General features: G+C 30.4%; 1 protein-coding gene across 3 annotated transcripts in view; it reads right to left on the bottom strand.

The window, feature by feature from the left end:
- LOC131852409 (receptor-type tyrosine-protein phosphatase kappa) overlaps window positions 1-18228 on the bottom strand; it is a 168543-nt gene that overhangs the window by 38745 nt on the left and 111570 nt on the right. For 2 of the 3 annotated variants that reach the window (XM_059203086.1, XM_059203087.1), the window contains one exon: window positions 14942-14965. The exons of the other annotated variant lie outside the window; for it this stretch is intronic. In XM_059203086.1, coding sequence (XP_059059069.1) covers window positions 14942-14965 — 24 coding nt within the window. The remainder of the gene's footprint in view (window positions 1-14941; window positions 14966-18228) is intronic. 3 annotated transcript variants of the gene reach the window in all.

Raw genomic sequence — 18228 nt, forward strand, 5'->3', positions numbered from 1 at the left:
ATTTGCAAATTAATTGGTATTTAAAATAATTTACTTGTACGTGAAGTTAAATCATAAATATGCGAAGATAGAGATTAAATTAATAAATTCTTATTAAAGGACATTGGTAGGTAGGTAGGTATGTTCAATTCGTTAAAAAAGGTATACTTTTAATATGTCACATTCATTACGTAATTTATGTAATAACGGTTTTAGGAATTAAGATAAATTTTCATTGAATATGTTCCTAAATATGTTGTCAATTTATAAGCTACAAAAGAAGAAAAATAATAACCAAAATAGTGTAATAATTCTTTATATGAACATTCACTAAGAATCTGCCAAGTCGCGGGGAGATATCATTAATTAATTCAATATAATCGAGAATGAATTATGTCTGAATTTAATAATATCAAAATCAAATCTAAAAAAGAAAACCAATTTTAGTCTAGGATTCTTCATAAATTAATTTGGTTTATTACTTTACTATAACTTGCTTTCTTTTAATATAAAGATACATTGAATATTAAAAAGAAAATATTCTCATACTAATGTACGGTCGGTATATAAAAATGTTATATTTTTATTACATGCTACGCTATCAAGTGATATTACAAACCGCTAGTAATATGATGAAAACTTCAACAGACTCCAGTTTAATATGAGAAACTACATACGTACATTGTTGCAAACATGTATAAATATAAAATGACGTGTTGCCAGTAGACTGCGTTGTATTACCATGCAGCACGTATATTAGTATCCCGGTGTTCGTCTGTAGTAGTGGCAACCCTAGCTCTCGCAATAACCGCGCGGATTATCTCAACTTTACGATAATGGCCGCAATGTCGTGTTTCTTTTTAAATGGTTTTGTATCGTAACTGTATCTGTTAATGTTGGCAATTGTAAGTCACGTATATTGTAAATAAATGTACAATGAAACATAAATAAAATAAGTAAAAACAACATGTATATCTGGACTAGGGTCCGCACTGGACAATGCGAATTAAATAAACACATGACATACCCAGGCAAGTGTTTAATAAAGACTTGCAGATATTGTCTAGAAGAAAAAGAGACGCCACTACAGATCCTATGTGGTTGTACTCCTACTTATGCATAAACAAAATTTCTCATTTGGGAAGTACACATACCCTGAGGAGCGAAAATCCATCGTTCCTAAGAATATTCTTCAATTTTTGTACCTGATGAGCCTACGCAGCGAACTTTGGGATAGATCAATAGATATTGCAGTTCTGCGGACAACCGTAGGTCTCAGTTCTACAGTTCTAAAACACTCTATAATAGATAACAAAAAAGAATTGTAGTTGTATCTGTTAATGTTTGTAAATGGCAAAGAAATGCACGACAAAATATAAATTAAGATAATAAATTTATTAATTATGAGTTCGAGGAATCGCACCCTCGATCACGCGAAAGTAAAGGGGTATTCTAAACAGCTGGGTCACCAAGGCCGTCAAATTAATACTAGTACAGCATGAGGTTTTTCAAGAAGGGTATATTAAGGTTTTTAAGGGTCGGCAATGCAGACGTGACACCCTTGGTGTCTCAGGCATCCATACGCTACGGTAACCATTTATCTCATGGACCGTAAGTTTGATTGCCACCATAGTATAAAAAAAGTATATCGTAATTTTGCATAATGCATTGTTCTCAACTTTAATATACGCTAACTTAATTTTGAACGTACATTTCAGACTTCCATCTGGCAGCTATCCCGAGCTACAAAACTATATTCAGCAGAATCATTGTAACAGTTTTAATCTAATTTCATACGGCTGGCGATATGAGTTATAGTCTACTCATATACTCGTATATAATAAGTTATTCATATAAACTTGTTTTATTATGTTACATAAACTGAACAGCTTGATCGGATGTTTTATAATACATATTAATACTGAAATGTATCTGTTTCATGGTTTGTTATATTTTCAGGACTGTTATAGAACTTACGGTAAACAAACATTTATCTATTGTCTATAATTATCTCAAAAAGATAGTGCGGATATCTGGTAGTGTTTTATAATAATAATAATAATTTCTGAATTAGGTGCTTCACATTTTCTTAAAGTCTTTTTTAGAGATTATAGATAATTTTTCTGATTAATCATAATAAAAATTTTAATTTCAATATGATTAGATTATTTATAATGTTAAAGGAAAAGCGTTGTTTACTGTTTGCTATCTCGAATTACAACCCAAAGATGTTTGGCTTCCGTCCGATTTGAAGCCAAATTTTTGTTATTTAATTCAACCCAAAAACTTTGTGTGACAATTTATATTACAGATTGACTCTTCGATAATCGTAATCAATAATTTAATATTTGAAGTTAAAGCAGTAGGTTTTCTCCTCGTTATTTTATTAGCAACTATTTTATTTAAATGAAAAAAAAACTAGAATGTTAATTTATTTCTATAACTATAATTCTACTTTGTCTTGTTGTTGATCTTGTAAGTAGTAATCATCACCTATATATATGAACAATACGCACACACTACAAAATAAATTGTATTTTAAAAAGTACCCGAGATTAAAACCTATGTATACACTACACTCTGGAATTACCCTGCTAAATTAAATATATGGTAAAATGCCCTGAACTGGCTACATTGGTACTTAAGATCTGAATAGAATTCAGAAAGTGACCGTGTTTAGAGATCGCAGATACGGCAGGGTCCCAATTAGTATTCCAATACGCTGTGCTTTGATTAACCCAGCTGTACAAAGAAGTGGGGTAAACAATCGAACGTGAGACGATCACTAATGACAGGCTGCAACATGTGCAAATTAGGATGAAGCAATTAATTGAAGCATTGTAGCTAGAGGTTTAACTTACGAGTGCCTACTCTAATCTTACTTATATTATGTAATATTATATTATCTGTGCTTATATTATAAACAAAGGTTTGTTCTTTTAAATATATGTTTGATGGACACCAGCACAGAGCAGATATGATGAAAGACATGGTATTAAGTAACATAAATAGATGTAGGTATAGCTTGGTCTTTTGGTCTTTTGGTTTAAGTAGATGAGATGACATATGTCTATAATCGAATTGCGTTTTGAAAAGCTTCTCCCCGGTATCATTGTAATATGACGCATGTATCAGTGTTATATCTTGCTCTTATTAATATTATACACGTGAAAGTTTGTGAGTATGGATAGATCAATGGATGGATATTTATTACTCTTTCACGCAAAAACTATTTGATGGATTTTGATGAAACTTTACAATTTACACTTTTTATAGTTTATACATCAGAATTGTTGAGAGCGTGGACTGTAGGTTCCTGATGTGACAAAAACACCTTATCTAGACCAAACTTATTATATTTCAATTATACAATTACATTGAGCAACGTATAGTTTTTGTAAGACATATTGTGGGAAAAACTTAGTTAAAAAAAGGAATACAGTGGTGCCACACTCTCGCACTTATTCCATGGTATTACCATAGATATAAACATAAAATGATTATTTGTTGCTAGCAACAAGAATAATATATAGGCTATGAATTTCATGCGAGTGAAATCTCAGACACAGCCTTCATAAGATAGACGATTGTAGGTTATAATTAGATGACAACAAAGTCTTTTTTTTATGGAACTAGAATTACAGACATCCGGCTTACCTAATGACAAATGGTAACCGTCGTCTATATATGTGCAAAAACATAATTAACCCGTGCCTACTTCGTTGGGCGTAAACACTTATGCACATTTGTCGCATGTCCATAAGGTGCGAAAAATCGCATCCGCTAATGTAGATTGTAAGGCAGTGTGCTAAATCACTAGCACCGAGATCTTCAAATGGACGAAATGAGTTTAATAAAGGCTTATGACATTACGGTCTGATGTTTATCAAAGAATGAACTAGTAAGTGTGCTAATCATTAATTTTCCTTTCGTCATAATCAAGTACCTGATAAATACATGAAGAATGAACTATACAACTATTGAAATTTTATATCCGAGACAGAATAAATATACTTAGAATTTATCATAACAGGTATTAGAAACAGTCGACTTACTTAGACAGATACACAAGCAGTTCTATATCACACCTGTCCCGTGCATCTGGCATTTCTGCACCATGTAAAATAGCTGACTAGTCTATAATATGTATATTACGATAGAAACCGTATTACACAAGATACAAATATAGTTGTTATATCAATATAAGTATTACCTTATGAAATTACGCCCTGCGCGTTCCTTTTTTTATGAAGATAATAATAATTGGAATAATATCAAATTGGTGGTCTATATATGAGTAAGTGTTGCCTATGGGGGGAAGGGGATTGTTAGTAATGTGGACTCATGAGCTATTACTAGCAATGTACCATGTCAGGTTGACTTCCACGCGGTTTACCCTGGAAACCATCGTGATAAATTCCTGGTTAATTTGTCACGATGGGCTAACTGTCCTGACCTCATGTTCATCTTATCATCCTCCACTGGTGCCCCGCCAGCGTAAACCGTTAGCGCAGGCGGGTGCACCATTCCATTATAATCCATAAAAAAATTTTCACGTATGTACATGAACAGTACTACAGTTATAACGTTATTATGTGATACCCGGAATACCATTAATGCGTTGCCATTCCAGAAGCCTAAGATATCATGCCTCTTATCGATTCGTCGTCGTCGATCTCATATTGTATTAATTTACAGGTAAAGGCTATAACAGAATAGCAGAGAGGGTGGACTCACTGCCCCCACTGAGTTATAGACCGTTTTGTCTACTTCTTAATTTTAAATTTTATTATTGTATAGGCAACAATTGTATTAGTTTTTGTTTAACACAAATAAAGATGATTATTATTACTATTACTATTATTTAATGCTTAATCTGAAACAGAGCTTACCTGCTGCTGGGCGGCTGAAATAAGTGACTTTTTAGTCGCATACTAATTAGAATTTAAATGAATGTTGTTTTGAATACACTTCCGGAATAAATTGTGTATTTTATGGATGGTAAAGGAATCGGGGAGCACATTCCTTTATCATCCATAAAAAACCACACAGCCTGCACTAGTGGTATACGCTAGCGGGACACTAGTGCAATATGACGGAATCAGGTCAGTTAGCCCATCGTGATGTATTCATCGCGGTATATATGGTGGATAGATAGGAAAAGACCTCGTAGAGGTCAACATAACAGGGTATGTTGATAGCAATGAGACCCATGGTCACAAGGAATAGTTCTCTGCCTTTTGTTTGTTAATTGTACTATCCCTAAAACTGTAATGTAACCAATATTTTGAAGCTTTATTGTAATGGAATGAATGGCAGTGCGTTAAATACAAATAAACAAGCAAATAATCTTTATCTATAAAATTATTGCTATTTAGTATAAAAAACTAAGGTAGTGTTGTACTTTATAAGTTATATTAAGGTAGGGCAAGATAGGTATTAAGGTAAGGTAAGGTATTGGACATATTTTTTGTGAATTTGTAAACATGTAAATACCTGATTATAAATTATTATGTACGAATCGAACCTACAATCAGTTTCAGATCCAGTCAGAATTAAGACGTGCGTAGAACAGTTAGATCACTAATATTGTCGAATTAGTTCGAGCAGTTTAGTTTAAAGTCCATAAACAAATTCTTAATACATGTATACTGTCTGAACTATGTGCTTATACATACTCATAGTCTTAAACTTAATTTACTTCTCGGTGGACTATTTTGAGCAGTCAATTTTAACTTTGTAAATCTTATAAAGTAAGTAACAAAGCCAAAGTTTCCGATAGTTTGGTAATTTAATTTATATTTTATGTATAAACTCCGGCATTGCTAAAGAATTTTGTAGTTTCGAACTTAGCTTGTCCTGGTTTATTCAAATTATAATTACAAAATTATTCTTTGTTTATTATCTAATACGCAGCCCGTCATTTGTTTACTCCCGAAAATATGGTTTATAGTAATTCATAGTAATAAATATATACAATACTAGAATGTATTATTTATAAAGTGTATAAAAAATTAAAAAAAAATATATAAATATTTAAAAAAAAAAGATTTTTTTTTAATTTTGATTTCTTCTAAGATTTGATTTATTCTTTCTTCTTGAGCGGTAAAATATAAAAATATAAGGTTTATATTACAACTAGTAGTTCATTAAAACATTCAGGGATATTTTAAAAGCTTATTGCTTTTTACATTACAAATAATACATTATAAAACACATTTCTAGAGACTAAACTAAATTCAAACTCAGTGCTTTATACAAAATTGTTACCATTCATAACACCAGTCATACTGTAATATTATACAACAAAATTCCAAAATGTATACGGAATATTTCAACGAAACGTATTTTAGTAATTAAGTTATAATTTCGACTTTAGGTCACATGATTTTATTCAATTAATAAATTTCTATGAAATATGTAGAAAATCAGAATAAAATTGAATAGAAAACCCTTTACTCAAACTTAATTTAGCACTTTTGAATACCTACTCACTGTTATGCTTCTTTTAATTGTCTCATCATAAGAAGAACGAGCAAGAAACGTGTTGCTCTTTTAAATAAACGTTGTAACTTTACATTTGGAAGTGATAATGTGCGAATACAAATTACCAGCACTAATTTATTAGGGTCAAATATTAAATACACAACTAGATTAAATCTGTCGTCAATATTATAATTTATAAATAATAGTGTTATTTAATGTTACTTTGTATATATATAATTATTTTTACACGTATGAACTACTGAAAACCAGTGGTTTTTCTACCTGAGCAAACAATGCATATATTAAATGCCTTTTTGCATCACTTTGGTACACATAAAAAAAGATAAAAAAAAATGAAAATACATATACTTTTATTTCTTTCTTCTTATTTGTATATTCTACTTTTTTAATTATACCGTGTTGTATAATGTATGTGTATCTGTTGATACAAATAAAGTCAATATTTATCATAAACGGCCAAATATGTGGCTTATCGAATAACTATTTACCAACTTGCGTTCAATATTTTTTTGCAAATGTATATTATATAACAATCACATGTATGGCCATATAATCCACTTTTTCTAGAACAGTTAGAATGTGGAACTATACTGAAAATGTCAACGTATCTCAAGGAAATGGCGGATATGGCAAGCCACATTACGTCTGCGACGTCAGCCTGCAGGAAGAGGGAAGTAGGGCAATGGGGATCTAATATTAACGTGAGATAACTGTAGCATTGTGTACAGCAATACTCACTGCATAGGTGCAACATGTTTATTAATAACATTTCTCATTGTTAAAAAAACTTTTAAAAGAGACATAATTACCACACTGCACTATAAATATACTTAAATTTTAAGCAGATCATGTACCATACAACAGTCAGTACATTTTAAATACATACTTAGAGATGTTGAAAATGTCTATAGATAGAGAAAAAGGGATGAAAAATTTTATACAGCAGATCACGCCGCGGGGGGTTAGTATCATTATAAATAGATGTAATCAGGAACAAGTACTTTATGCGAAGATTAACTATGCTTCGTTTGACCAAAATGACCATGTAGAATCAAGATTTCAAGTAGATCTATAGAAATCTAAAGAATTCCTGAAATTGATGTAGCGGTACCGGAGTTTGATTTCCTTATAACTAAAACAAATTACTCTCTATATAATATTGGTATAGATGCAATTAAGCTTCTCATAAATAATAAGTAGATGTTATTGAAATTGGTTAATAGGTACATTGAATGGATTTTAACAATAGGAAATCAAATGTTGGTTCCATGCTACATCCTGCGGGGCGCCGCCAACGTCTGTTAAGTTGGGCAGTTCGTACTAAGTTGGCACAATGCCAACTTGTAAACTTTACGACGTAGATTTAATCTGATGAATTGTATGTAGCTTTTATTTTTATGACCAATAGACCTCTTCTCTATTCAGTTGTCTTTGCAATAGGTTACTCTCAAGTTGCAGAAAGGTTATGCAATATCAATTTATGAATAAACTTTTATTTATACCATATGAATCTAGCGACCCTGAGAGATTTGAAATAGAAAGTATCATATAGGTATATATAAAGTGTAAAAAAATCAGTCAAATTCATCCAGGATATTTTGCGAGAATGTGTAACAAATATCCAAACATGCATCCATTCTTATAAACTTTCGAGTATATATTAGTAGAATAGGCAAATAGCTTTCATGGTCCATTTTGATCAACTTCCATAAGGAGATTAAGATTATTTTATAGAATTGGAATGGAAATGGATTAATTTTTGTTATGACATCAGTGTTTCTTTCACCGAAGAGTAAAACAGAAATATAAATGGATACACAACGTTTTCGGCCACATTTGAACTCACACCTGCGTGGGTATAATTCAGGCTAGTCAATCACTAGACTACGACGATAACTAATATTATTACTTTGATAATAATATTAGTTACCCGTTACACTGACACCGAGCGCCTGACGTGCACTGACCTAAATATTGCAAAAGGTCAACAGTCAATTTTACAGGTTTGTGGCGAAGTATTTATACTCAAGGCTTCATACCGCCTGATGATATATATAGCAGAATTAATTTATACTCAACTTGTTAAGTGCTGATCTATATTACATTATTATTAACATAACGGCACTTCTCGCGTGGATTGCAGCATATGTAATATACCTACTATATAACTTTAACCAAGTTATATCTAATTTTGTACCATAGCGGATTTCCTTCATAAACATCTATAAGTACAATATTTAAATAATATGGTTATTGCAGATTTATGACTCTAAAAATAACGGATGGGGCTTTTTTTAGTTTTACACATTAAATTAACAATGAGACAAATAACAGTTTCGTAGTATAAAAATTCCCAATCACTTAAGAATACAATAGAATAGAAATAATATTTACTCAAATAAGTACTTTATTTGAGTAAATATTATTTCTATTTTTAAAATATTCACTAAAAAAATACTATTCAAATATAAGCACTTTTAAATAGTCGTATTTTTATTGTACCACTCTTTCGGAACGCAGATTCAAACACAAGTTTCTTGTGATGAACAAGAAACTTGTGTTTGAAAGAGAGCAACTCTTTCAAATGAATGTTTTCGGCATTACTGAAATTAAGTGATTTTGAAAATACAAATAGCAAAGTTTACATAAGTAAACACATAATATGTAGTTACTTATAACAAAATAAATCTGCCGTCAATAGCAGGCAGTCCCTATGTCCCTATAAGCTATTCTGAACAACACGTTCATACATTAGTACGGAAAAAATTGGAAGGCCAAAAGTAGGCACCCTTTTTTTTCGAACTATTCTATTTAAAGCCTCAGGCCGCAGCTGGATTTTACAGCGTCACTGGACGAAAATGGGGGCGAGTGCTGAAGGCAAACCAACCCGCGAAAAAACTTATGCTGTAATTTAGACTAATTCCTGCATGACAGATTGGAATTTACATCTTCATCCCAGGCTTCGGGAAATATCCCGAAGCCTGGGATGATGTAAATTCCAATTCCTTTTGGGTGTATGAAGAAATCAAAAAACAAATAATTTATTCATGCAGGATATTTTAGATGCATATGAACATCAAGCTTTTTTGTTCATATTTTTTCCCTATTGTCCAGTTCAGTTTATAGATTCTATTGAGAAGAACTGGCAAGAAAGTATATATATTTTTTGTAAAGGCACCTTGTTAACGTCGTTTTTGATTTATCTGTCTATGTCTAACACAAAATTTAAATGGTTATTTCGTTTAGTATTTGCTAAATAAATATGATTTAACAGACGATTTAAATTTATTTAAAGTTAATTCTAGAAAATTTCTTTGTATGTTATTGTTAAATTTTATACCCATTCTCATACAACATCAATTCAACAAATCACACGTACCACGAAACAGAGCGGTCGCACAAGTTTCGAGCGTGTTAATTCCATAAATTTGCTAACATCCACTACAATGTGAGTTAGCATCATTAACAGAACATTTCTGTCAAACAATGTTGTTAGGACATTAGCCCTGTCAGTAATATGTAACATTTCACTAGCTGCAACCTCGGAACACGAAACAACTAGGCGACTCGACACAAAAGTTCAGCTAGTTTTATGATATCGTTGACCTATTTATTTATGAGACTACCTCTTTTATTGCGGTTCATCGGGAGAGAAATACTTTATCTATATGGGAAATATTTTATTACCTTCGTAACCTCGACTTAAATAGTTTAGGAAAACTATATTTAATGTCGTTAGTTTATTGCAGTTTTCATGATTGAATCGAGTCAGTTAGTTACTTTTTAACTGGAAAGACAAACAAGTTGACAATCTTCCTGATGGAATATAGTTACTATAGTCTATATTATATAAGAATAGTAACTACCAAGAATATCTCACAAAATAATCTAGCCTGCTTATTGGGAGCCATAGGATTTTTGTTGTTATTTTTTATTATAAATAGGTTTTCATATGAGTTGTGTTTTATCTCGATAAATGAGAAGGGATAACCAAGAAAAAAGAAACCTTGGATGTGAAATATGATATCACGCGACATCATAGTAACCTAAAACGAAAACCAAATGCAACCATAGCTACTGGGTTCATCTGTGATAAAATAATTAATTTATACTTTTAATTACAAATGTAATCCTGATGTTTATATATATTCTTACCATACTGTACAATTTAACAATATTCAATAATTTAAATAATTGAAATATATCTGTAGTATACAAACATGTTTAAGACTTTTATATGCACAATAGTGTTGCCGCTCAATTAACATATGGAAAAAAAATTTTTTCGATAACTTAAAACTGGGTTACCGGGAGTTGAAAATTTAACATCGCCACTCGTTTAGGATAGGATATTTACTTACCTGAGGACAATGCCGATGGCTCTTCACATGGCATGGTGATACTCCAGCAGACTTCCAATATCAATTTTATTTCTCACTGACCATATATTTTTTTTAAAAGGACCTCAGCCTTACGTCGTATACTTTTCGAAGGGTAGCACTCCTCAAGAACAGGCATTTGACTGACAGGTTATTACCATGGCAGAACACCATCGATATTGTGAGTAAGGAAAGTACAGATCCACTGCATAAATAAGTGGAGGTAGTGTATTTATTTTAGTTGCACTTATTTTGTAAGTCAGGTGTACCAAATAAATGTAATAGTTTAAATAAAATATCTGATGGGTCTAAAAAGCTATGCAGATTACATTTTATATAATAAATAAACATAAATATAATATAAAAAGATATATTACCACTTTAACCCATAGGTCGTAGCTAGAGACATTGTAGAAATTAACGATATTCTTGTAAACCCAGTACTTATAGTACCTACCTATATTTCCGTAATTATATTTGAATCCAATGTGGTGCTAATGCTTCTTACTATGTTGTAAAATAATAACTTAATAATAATATTCAATTAAGTATTAATTTTTAGCAAGTATGTTATTATTGATTCTTCTAATACTATAATATTAACTAATCTACACACGTGGGTTGCTGTTATTCCTCTAGTGTCAAATAATGTTAAGTCGCAGCTTCACTACAAGCTTATTGGTTAGATCTAAACAATAAGCAATAAGCTTAAAATTACTTGCGATTCTATAAATTTAATAATAGGCTATTTTTGACATGGTGCCTGTGGACGTCACGTATCATCTATTTCTACAATCATTAACATTTTTTCGTAGTATAGAAGCAAAATAATCCTTATTTGTATAAATATAAAGTACAAATTTCCTTTGCCAACATTTGGTAGCTTATTGGCAGTGCACAACGCTTATTTTGTAGAGCGCGGACGGTAGGCAGTTTGTATTTCCTCGTATATATAAATGAGGGTCATTTGCTTCTCTAAGGCTGAAGTGTTAATGATTATTAGAAAGAGAATATATTGCTTTTTGTATACAGGTCCGGCATCAGCTAACATCGCGTTTCTACACGTAATTTTACCTGTAGAGCTTGTAGACTAAAATTGCCTACGTTTTCTTACATGTATATACCTTTATGAAACGTGGTTTTTGTGTTGGAGCCAGTCGTGTAAAGATGGTTGAAATGTTTGTTTTACTGTTTTATTTTAAACAAATTTCATTTATAAAGTTTTGACAGTTGGGGTTGCAAATATTGTAAGAGTTTGCAACCGCAACTGTCAAAACTTTAGTTAATATCTCCACTGTTAAGTGATTCTAGATAATTGTAAAATATAGTTTCAATGTAATAAATAAGAGACCGTTTGTAATAGCGTTACACTGGCAAGCTGGCTCTACCAAAACTGAAGTCGCAATATATGTTGTTAACAATATTATATGATACATCTGTATGTACATATATTATATCTGAAAATTTTTGATCCATAGTCGTTAATACTTGGCATCTCTAAGATACAATTTGAGGTATGAAACCGAGACAGGCTGAGACAGGCGACCGCGACACGACACACGAGACATATGACATGTCTGTTTGACGTGTCTCACGCCCTCCAAATGTTCCTCATACAACTGTATATTATATACAGACTATAAAATCATACTACGTATATATTTTTTTAATAATTTATATACACGTAGTATAAAAGCTGTGACAGAATAACAAAGATTGTCACCTCGCATTCTTTGAGTCACGAATTGTTTTGTCATATTTTTCATGTCGATGATTGATTGTGTTATACTGTATATATATATATATATATATATATTTCACCGTAAGATTGTAAATCACTGTGAGCTATACTGCTTATAGTATAAAGTACTAATTTTCATAACCTATCCATATTAAACAATCAAATTGTGAACAGTTCAATTGCGGCGATTTGTGTTCTGTTTACAATTTGTGAGATAAATAATAAACTAACGGAGTTCACATACTTGCGGTGAAAATAAAAAAATAATGATACTTTTTTATTATATAGTCTATGGCAAGTTCCTGCAATGGTCCGTACCTCAAATTGTATTAGGCATACATACGTATATATGTAGTATATTCATTATCTTAATTAATATGTAGTATTAATTAAATACATATTAAAACAGTTTCTATTTAATATATTTAATATAGCTGCCATAGTTTCTATGTTAGTATTACGCGACTACATGTTGATCTACTCGTAAGCATATTTTGCATGAAAACTTTTTATTATTTGCTGCACTAGCCTTGTTTGTTGCCTTCGTTTTTAGTTTAATACCAACTGAAACATATCCAGTAATTTCTATCAAATATTAAATTTATGGTAATCAATTTTATTCAAGTTACATACAGATACGCTACGTATGTGCTCCTTATTGTTCTTTCCAATTAGATTACATTACAGAAAAAAATACAAGTTACAATGTTGAGAAAAGGGCGGCCTTATCACTAAATGCTATATCTTCCACGCAACCTTCAGATGGAGAGGTGTAATCCTATACATAGCAGGAAAAAGAAAATCAAATATTCTAAAATATATTCTTGATTTTATTTTTCTCCAGTGTATAGGAAAATATTCTTACAAGCCGGGGCGACCGGATTTCATCAATAACATATTTATTCACACTTCATATGTTTTATATTTAATTATATTCACCCCTTCTGTAAGTCTTTTGTATACACAATTATACAGTAGTCTTTTTTTTATATAATTGGAATGGCAAACAAGCTAAGGTCCACCGGATGGAAAGTGGCTAAGGTAATATTGGTAACCGTCAGCTACTACATTACAGCTAGACTATACATATATTTATCATGTGACGCCCGAGATACCACTTATGAGTTAGTTTCAAGGACTAAGATGTTATGACTCTCATCCTATAATTTCACTGCTATATTACTCTTTAACCGAAACATCTCACAAAGCAAGCTGCTTGACGGCAAGCAGATGACTTTCCACAAATTTATTCTGTTGTCTCAAACTTGTTTTTTAATGACTACATAATTGAACAAAGTATTAAAAAGACCGTCGCTAGAAATATTGTTTAATGAAAATATTTCAATATGAGCTTATACTTACTCGTAAGTATGCTATTTGCATATTTTCTTTCCGCAATTGTTTCTGTTTGTAAAGAGAACTGTTTTTTATTATTAAACACTAACAACCTATCCCGACTTTGCAAGAAAACAATTATAGATAGGTACCTTAAATAACTACCTAAAGCACCTTTCTAGAGGAGAAACAAGTTTTTAGATACATTTTAAAACCATGAAATTTTTCATCTACATATTATTAGTTTTTGAAGACAATGAAACATAAAAATGTTTGGATTTTAATCAAATATTTATAGTAAAATATGAAATCTGTTTAGTAAAGTCACAACTAATCTATTCGGTTATTAAACGTTGAATATTCAATCCTACTCAAGCTGAATGTTCCTACTAATTCTATACGAAGGCAACGATGAAGCATTAGTTCTAAATCTAGCGATTCAATAAAGCGCTGGCATATTCTGGATTCTGAGCTATTGTCTGTGACTTATTGTTTCACTGTTAAATCCTTAAGTATAACTTTGTCAACATTTTAGCTGTTAAGTTTTTCTATATTTATAATTTATATCTTGTGGTTTTATTATTCTTTGTCATTTCGCTTTAATTAATTGTTTATATATAGCAACTATACTAAATTTAAATATAAAATTTTGTATGATTATTGAAGTATTTAGAAAATGAAAGTACAAAGTTTGGAGATGTAATCATATTTTGACACTGATAAAAATTATGCCTTTTAAAAGGTGAATATTTTATTTTAAATCAGTATTTTAGCACAATTAAACAACTTTGTAAAAGGTGGCAAAATTTTCCACTTACCTATTAAATATTATGTAAATAATAGGGTATCTTTAACTTAGTCAATTAATAATAAATACTTAGTTTCTTTTAATAAAAATGTATTAGACTGTTGTATGTTATTTTTTTAATCGTTCAGAAATCCAGAATAATCCCAGTGTTCCTACTAAACACAAATATTTCTCACAAAATTACCAACTTACTCTCAGGCTTAAACGTCACTCGGTCTGAAATAATAAAATATGACATTAATCCCGCGTCTCCAGCATTCTCTCTCCATAAAAGTTATCTTCAGAACCTACAGCTGCCATTTGCAGGGAAATAACTTTACATCAGGTAATAAAATGAGCTTTATGCTGCATTAAAGCTAAATAATGCATTCAAAATAACGGAATAATTTTGAAAGAAAAGATCAAATATTTAAGTTTGTTAAAAAACACAAATAAAAATAAGAAATTATAATTTTAAAGTTCAAAATTAAAGAACATTTATGATAATTGTGTGGATCTTTTGATTTGTAGGATTGTTCTTACTATTAAATTATTTTTTATATATGATAGTATAGTAGTTGGTAGTAATAGTAGTATTTCGTATATCAGTGGATATAAAATGTGGTAGTCGTATACAAAGTGATGATAACTATTGTTATTGTCTATGGACCATACATAACAAAAGGGGGCAAGTTAATTATACTCCTATTGTGTCAATGACTGCACAGCCTACAGTTACATGACATATTTTCAGAATTAGGGCTATATAAAATCATTAGCTATATAAAGCGTTTTAACGCTATATTGTTCTAGAAGACAATAAATATAATGGTTGAATCTGTGCACCCATTAACTTGTAACCGGTATTCTACCGACTGCAGTTTATATCCATTTAACGGCGTACTGTATAAAGATAATAAAATGACTGCAAAGAGGAACACCATCAAAAACCTATAACTACTGAATTCTACGCTATCTACTTTTAAAGGTTCATAATACATAGGTAATTCAGAAGCGAAGTAATAAAATATATGATTCTGAAACATTATTAAGCTGATTAATTATGAATTAATATATAATAATTGCTTAATAAAAACTAATTTATCTATAGCTACTCTGCACTTAATTAGCAATTTTAAAAGAATAATAAAACTTACTAATTATATCTATTCGAAAAAGCATATAGTTCATTTTTATACGTTTAAATATCGTATTTCATTGAGTGCTATAGGAGTCAAGTACGGAATTTATACGCCTGATTTTTTTAATTTTTTCACAGTTGCTTACTATAGAAGGGATACTTGTAACAATACAACGATTATCATAAAAAACAAACTCACGGAAAATATCCAGTTATTTGAAATAATGAGCAATATCTTAAATATTTGTGAAGCATCATTACTGACTTTAATAATTCTAATGTGCGTTAGAAAGTATAAAGTCTCATACTTTTAAATTGACATCTTTCTGAATGAATAATATAAAAGTTCAGCTTTTGTATAAGAAAATATATTTAAACTAAGATTGTAAGTCATAAATTTAAACTAAAGATGCAATCTTGCGTATTTCATCTGGATTGCATTAGATTTTCGTAGCCGATAAAAAAGAAATGGCGGACTCAAGTTCAAGCGTACCATGTATCAATGAATTTGTTTTGATGCACATTTTAGTAGCAAATAGTTTCTGATTTATACACATTATGTACTTATAGTAAATATATTTTATTAAGTATGTACCAGTTATAAATAATAACAGTATTTAAATTTTACGTGGTTGTATTATGCCATATTCTTATACAGGCATACACGGTGTTGGATATTTATGTAAACAAGGTTGTTTTTACAGGAGCACTGATTTAGTACTGTAACATTTAAAAGACAAAAGAAGTGATTAGTCAGTTTGAACGCAAATTTGTAATTGGCATATTGTTGCCAAACTATCTTGAATATACAGCATCTGATAAATCTCCGCAATTAGGAGAAGAATTCAGCCTACTATGCTGTATGCCGCTTAGGGTTTTCTTTTGAGCATACCTATTTATTTATTTATTTCCTTAGTATCTTCTTGAAATAAGAACAAAAATAAGGGATGATAAGAAAGTAATGACGTATTCAGTCTTCATGACCACATAGCTAAGGACTAATATAATGATTTCACTTATACCTAGTTTCAATATTACATTAATATAAGTAGTATAGTTGTTTAGTAGGTATATGCGTAAAGTCCTCTACGTATTATATTAATCCGCATCGATAAAATATAACTGCTTCAGTGGACAATAGCACAGAATAATACACACACATTCTGTGTGGAATAGATATAGTTCATGAAGGCTCTATGACAATGGCATTATATTGTATGTACTATGCCTTTATCCAAAGATTGTAACAAGACAAAAATATTCTTGGTACACTTCGTAAGTTTTAATATTGAAATGGTTTTTAAAGAAATTGTTGTATATCTGTTTATTTAAATAATACGCTACCATTCCATTAAGTAGCTAACATTTGCTTTGCACGCGTGGTGATTTTGCAAGGAACTATAAATTAAAAAAATGTACTATTCACTATACTATCATTACATAGTATAAAAAAAAGTCGCTGTCGCTGTCTGTCCGTCCCTATGTATGCTTAAATCTTTAAAACTACGCAACGGATTTTGAAGAGGATTTTTTAAATAGATAGAGTGATTCTAGAGGAACGTTTATATATATAATACATGTAAACCTAGGCGAAGCCGGGGCAGTAACTAGTAAGTTTATAATTTGGTAAATCTATCTGTCAATATAGCTTTCTATAGGCGATATGATAAATTGATTCGTTATTTTTTCATTTATTCATTATGAAAATAACCTATTCTTCGTGTTTATAATATTGATGTAATTCATTTATGTGCTCCTTTCGATTAGATATTGAACTTGCATAATTACACATGGAATATTTTCAGATACATTAATAATTTAACTAATTATTCTATTAATACTACTCATTTCTAAATAGAGAATAGCCGTTGGTGTGAAATCTGCTTTTTACGAGTATATTTGTATTTATTACATTTGAAAACTATGTGCTTTTTTCGATTAGATGTGGAATATCAATAAATTTGTTAAATATGTTTTAAAATATTCAATAATTGGAATAACAAATCTATTGAATAATCGTATTACCAATAAGGAAATATTTTATTACCTTATAATAATAATAATTACATTAAACTTTTATAGTTAATATATTTTACTTCACCAAATTGATTTGGAGTAGAAACATAATAACAATTATATATCTGTAAAAATATAGTACATTTCATATTATCAATACTTTATTGTATGTTTCGTTTACTTACCTAAATTGTAGAACGAAGAAGGACGAAGAAATACATGAAACAAAAAAATATGTATTATATATTTTTTAATATAAATAACGAATATAATAGTTGATAATACCATGGAATAACTATTACTCATAGTTATTTTATTATAAAAGTTTTCGTTTTCTTTATAT

This window comes from Achroia grisella, unplaced genomic scaffold (genome assembly GCF_030625045.1).
Source record: "Achroia grisella isolate CSIRO2021 unplaced genomic scaffold, CSIRO_AGI_Agris_v1 utg848, whole genome shotgun sequence".
Taxonomy (NCBI): domain Eukaryota; kingdom Metazoa; phylum Arthropoda; class Insecta; order Lepidoptera; family Pyralidae; genus Achroia; species Achroia grisella.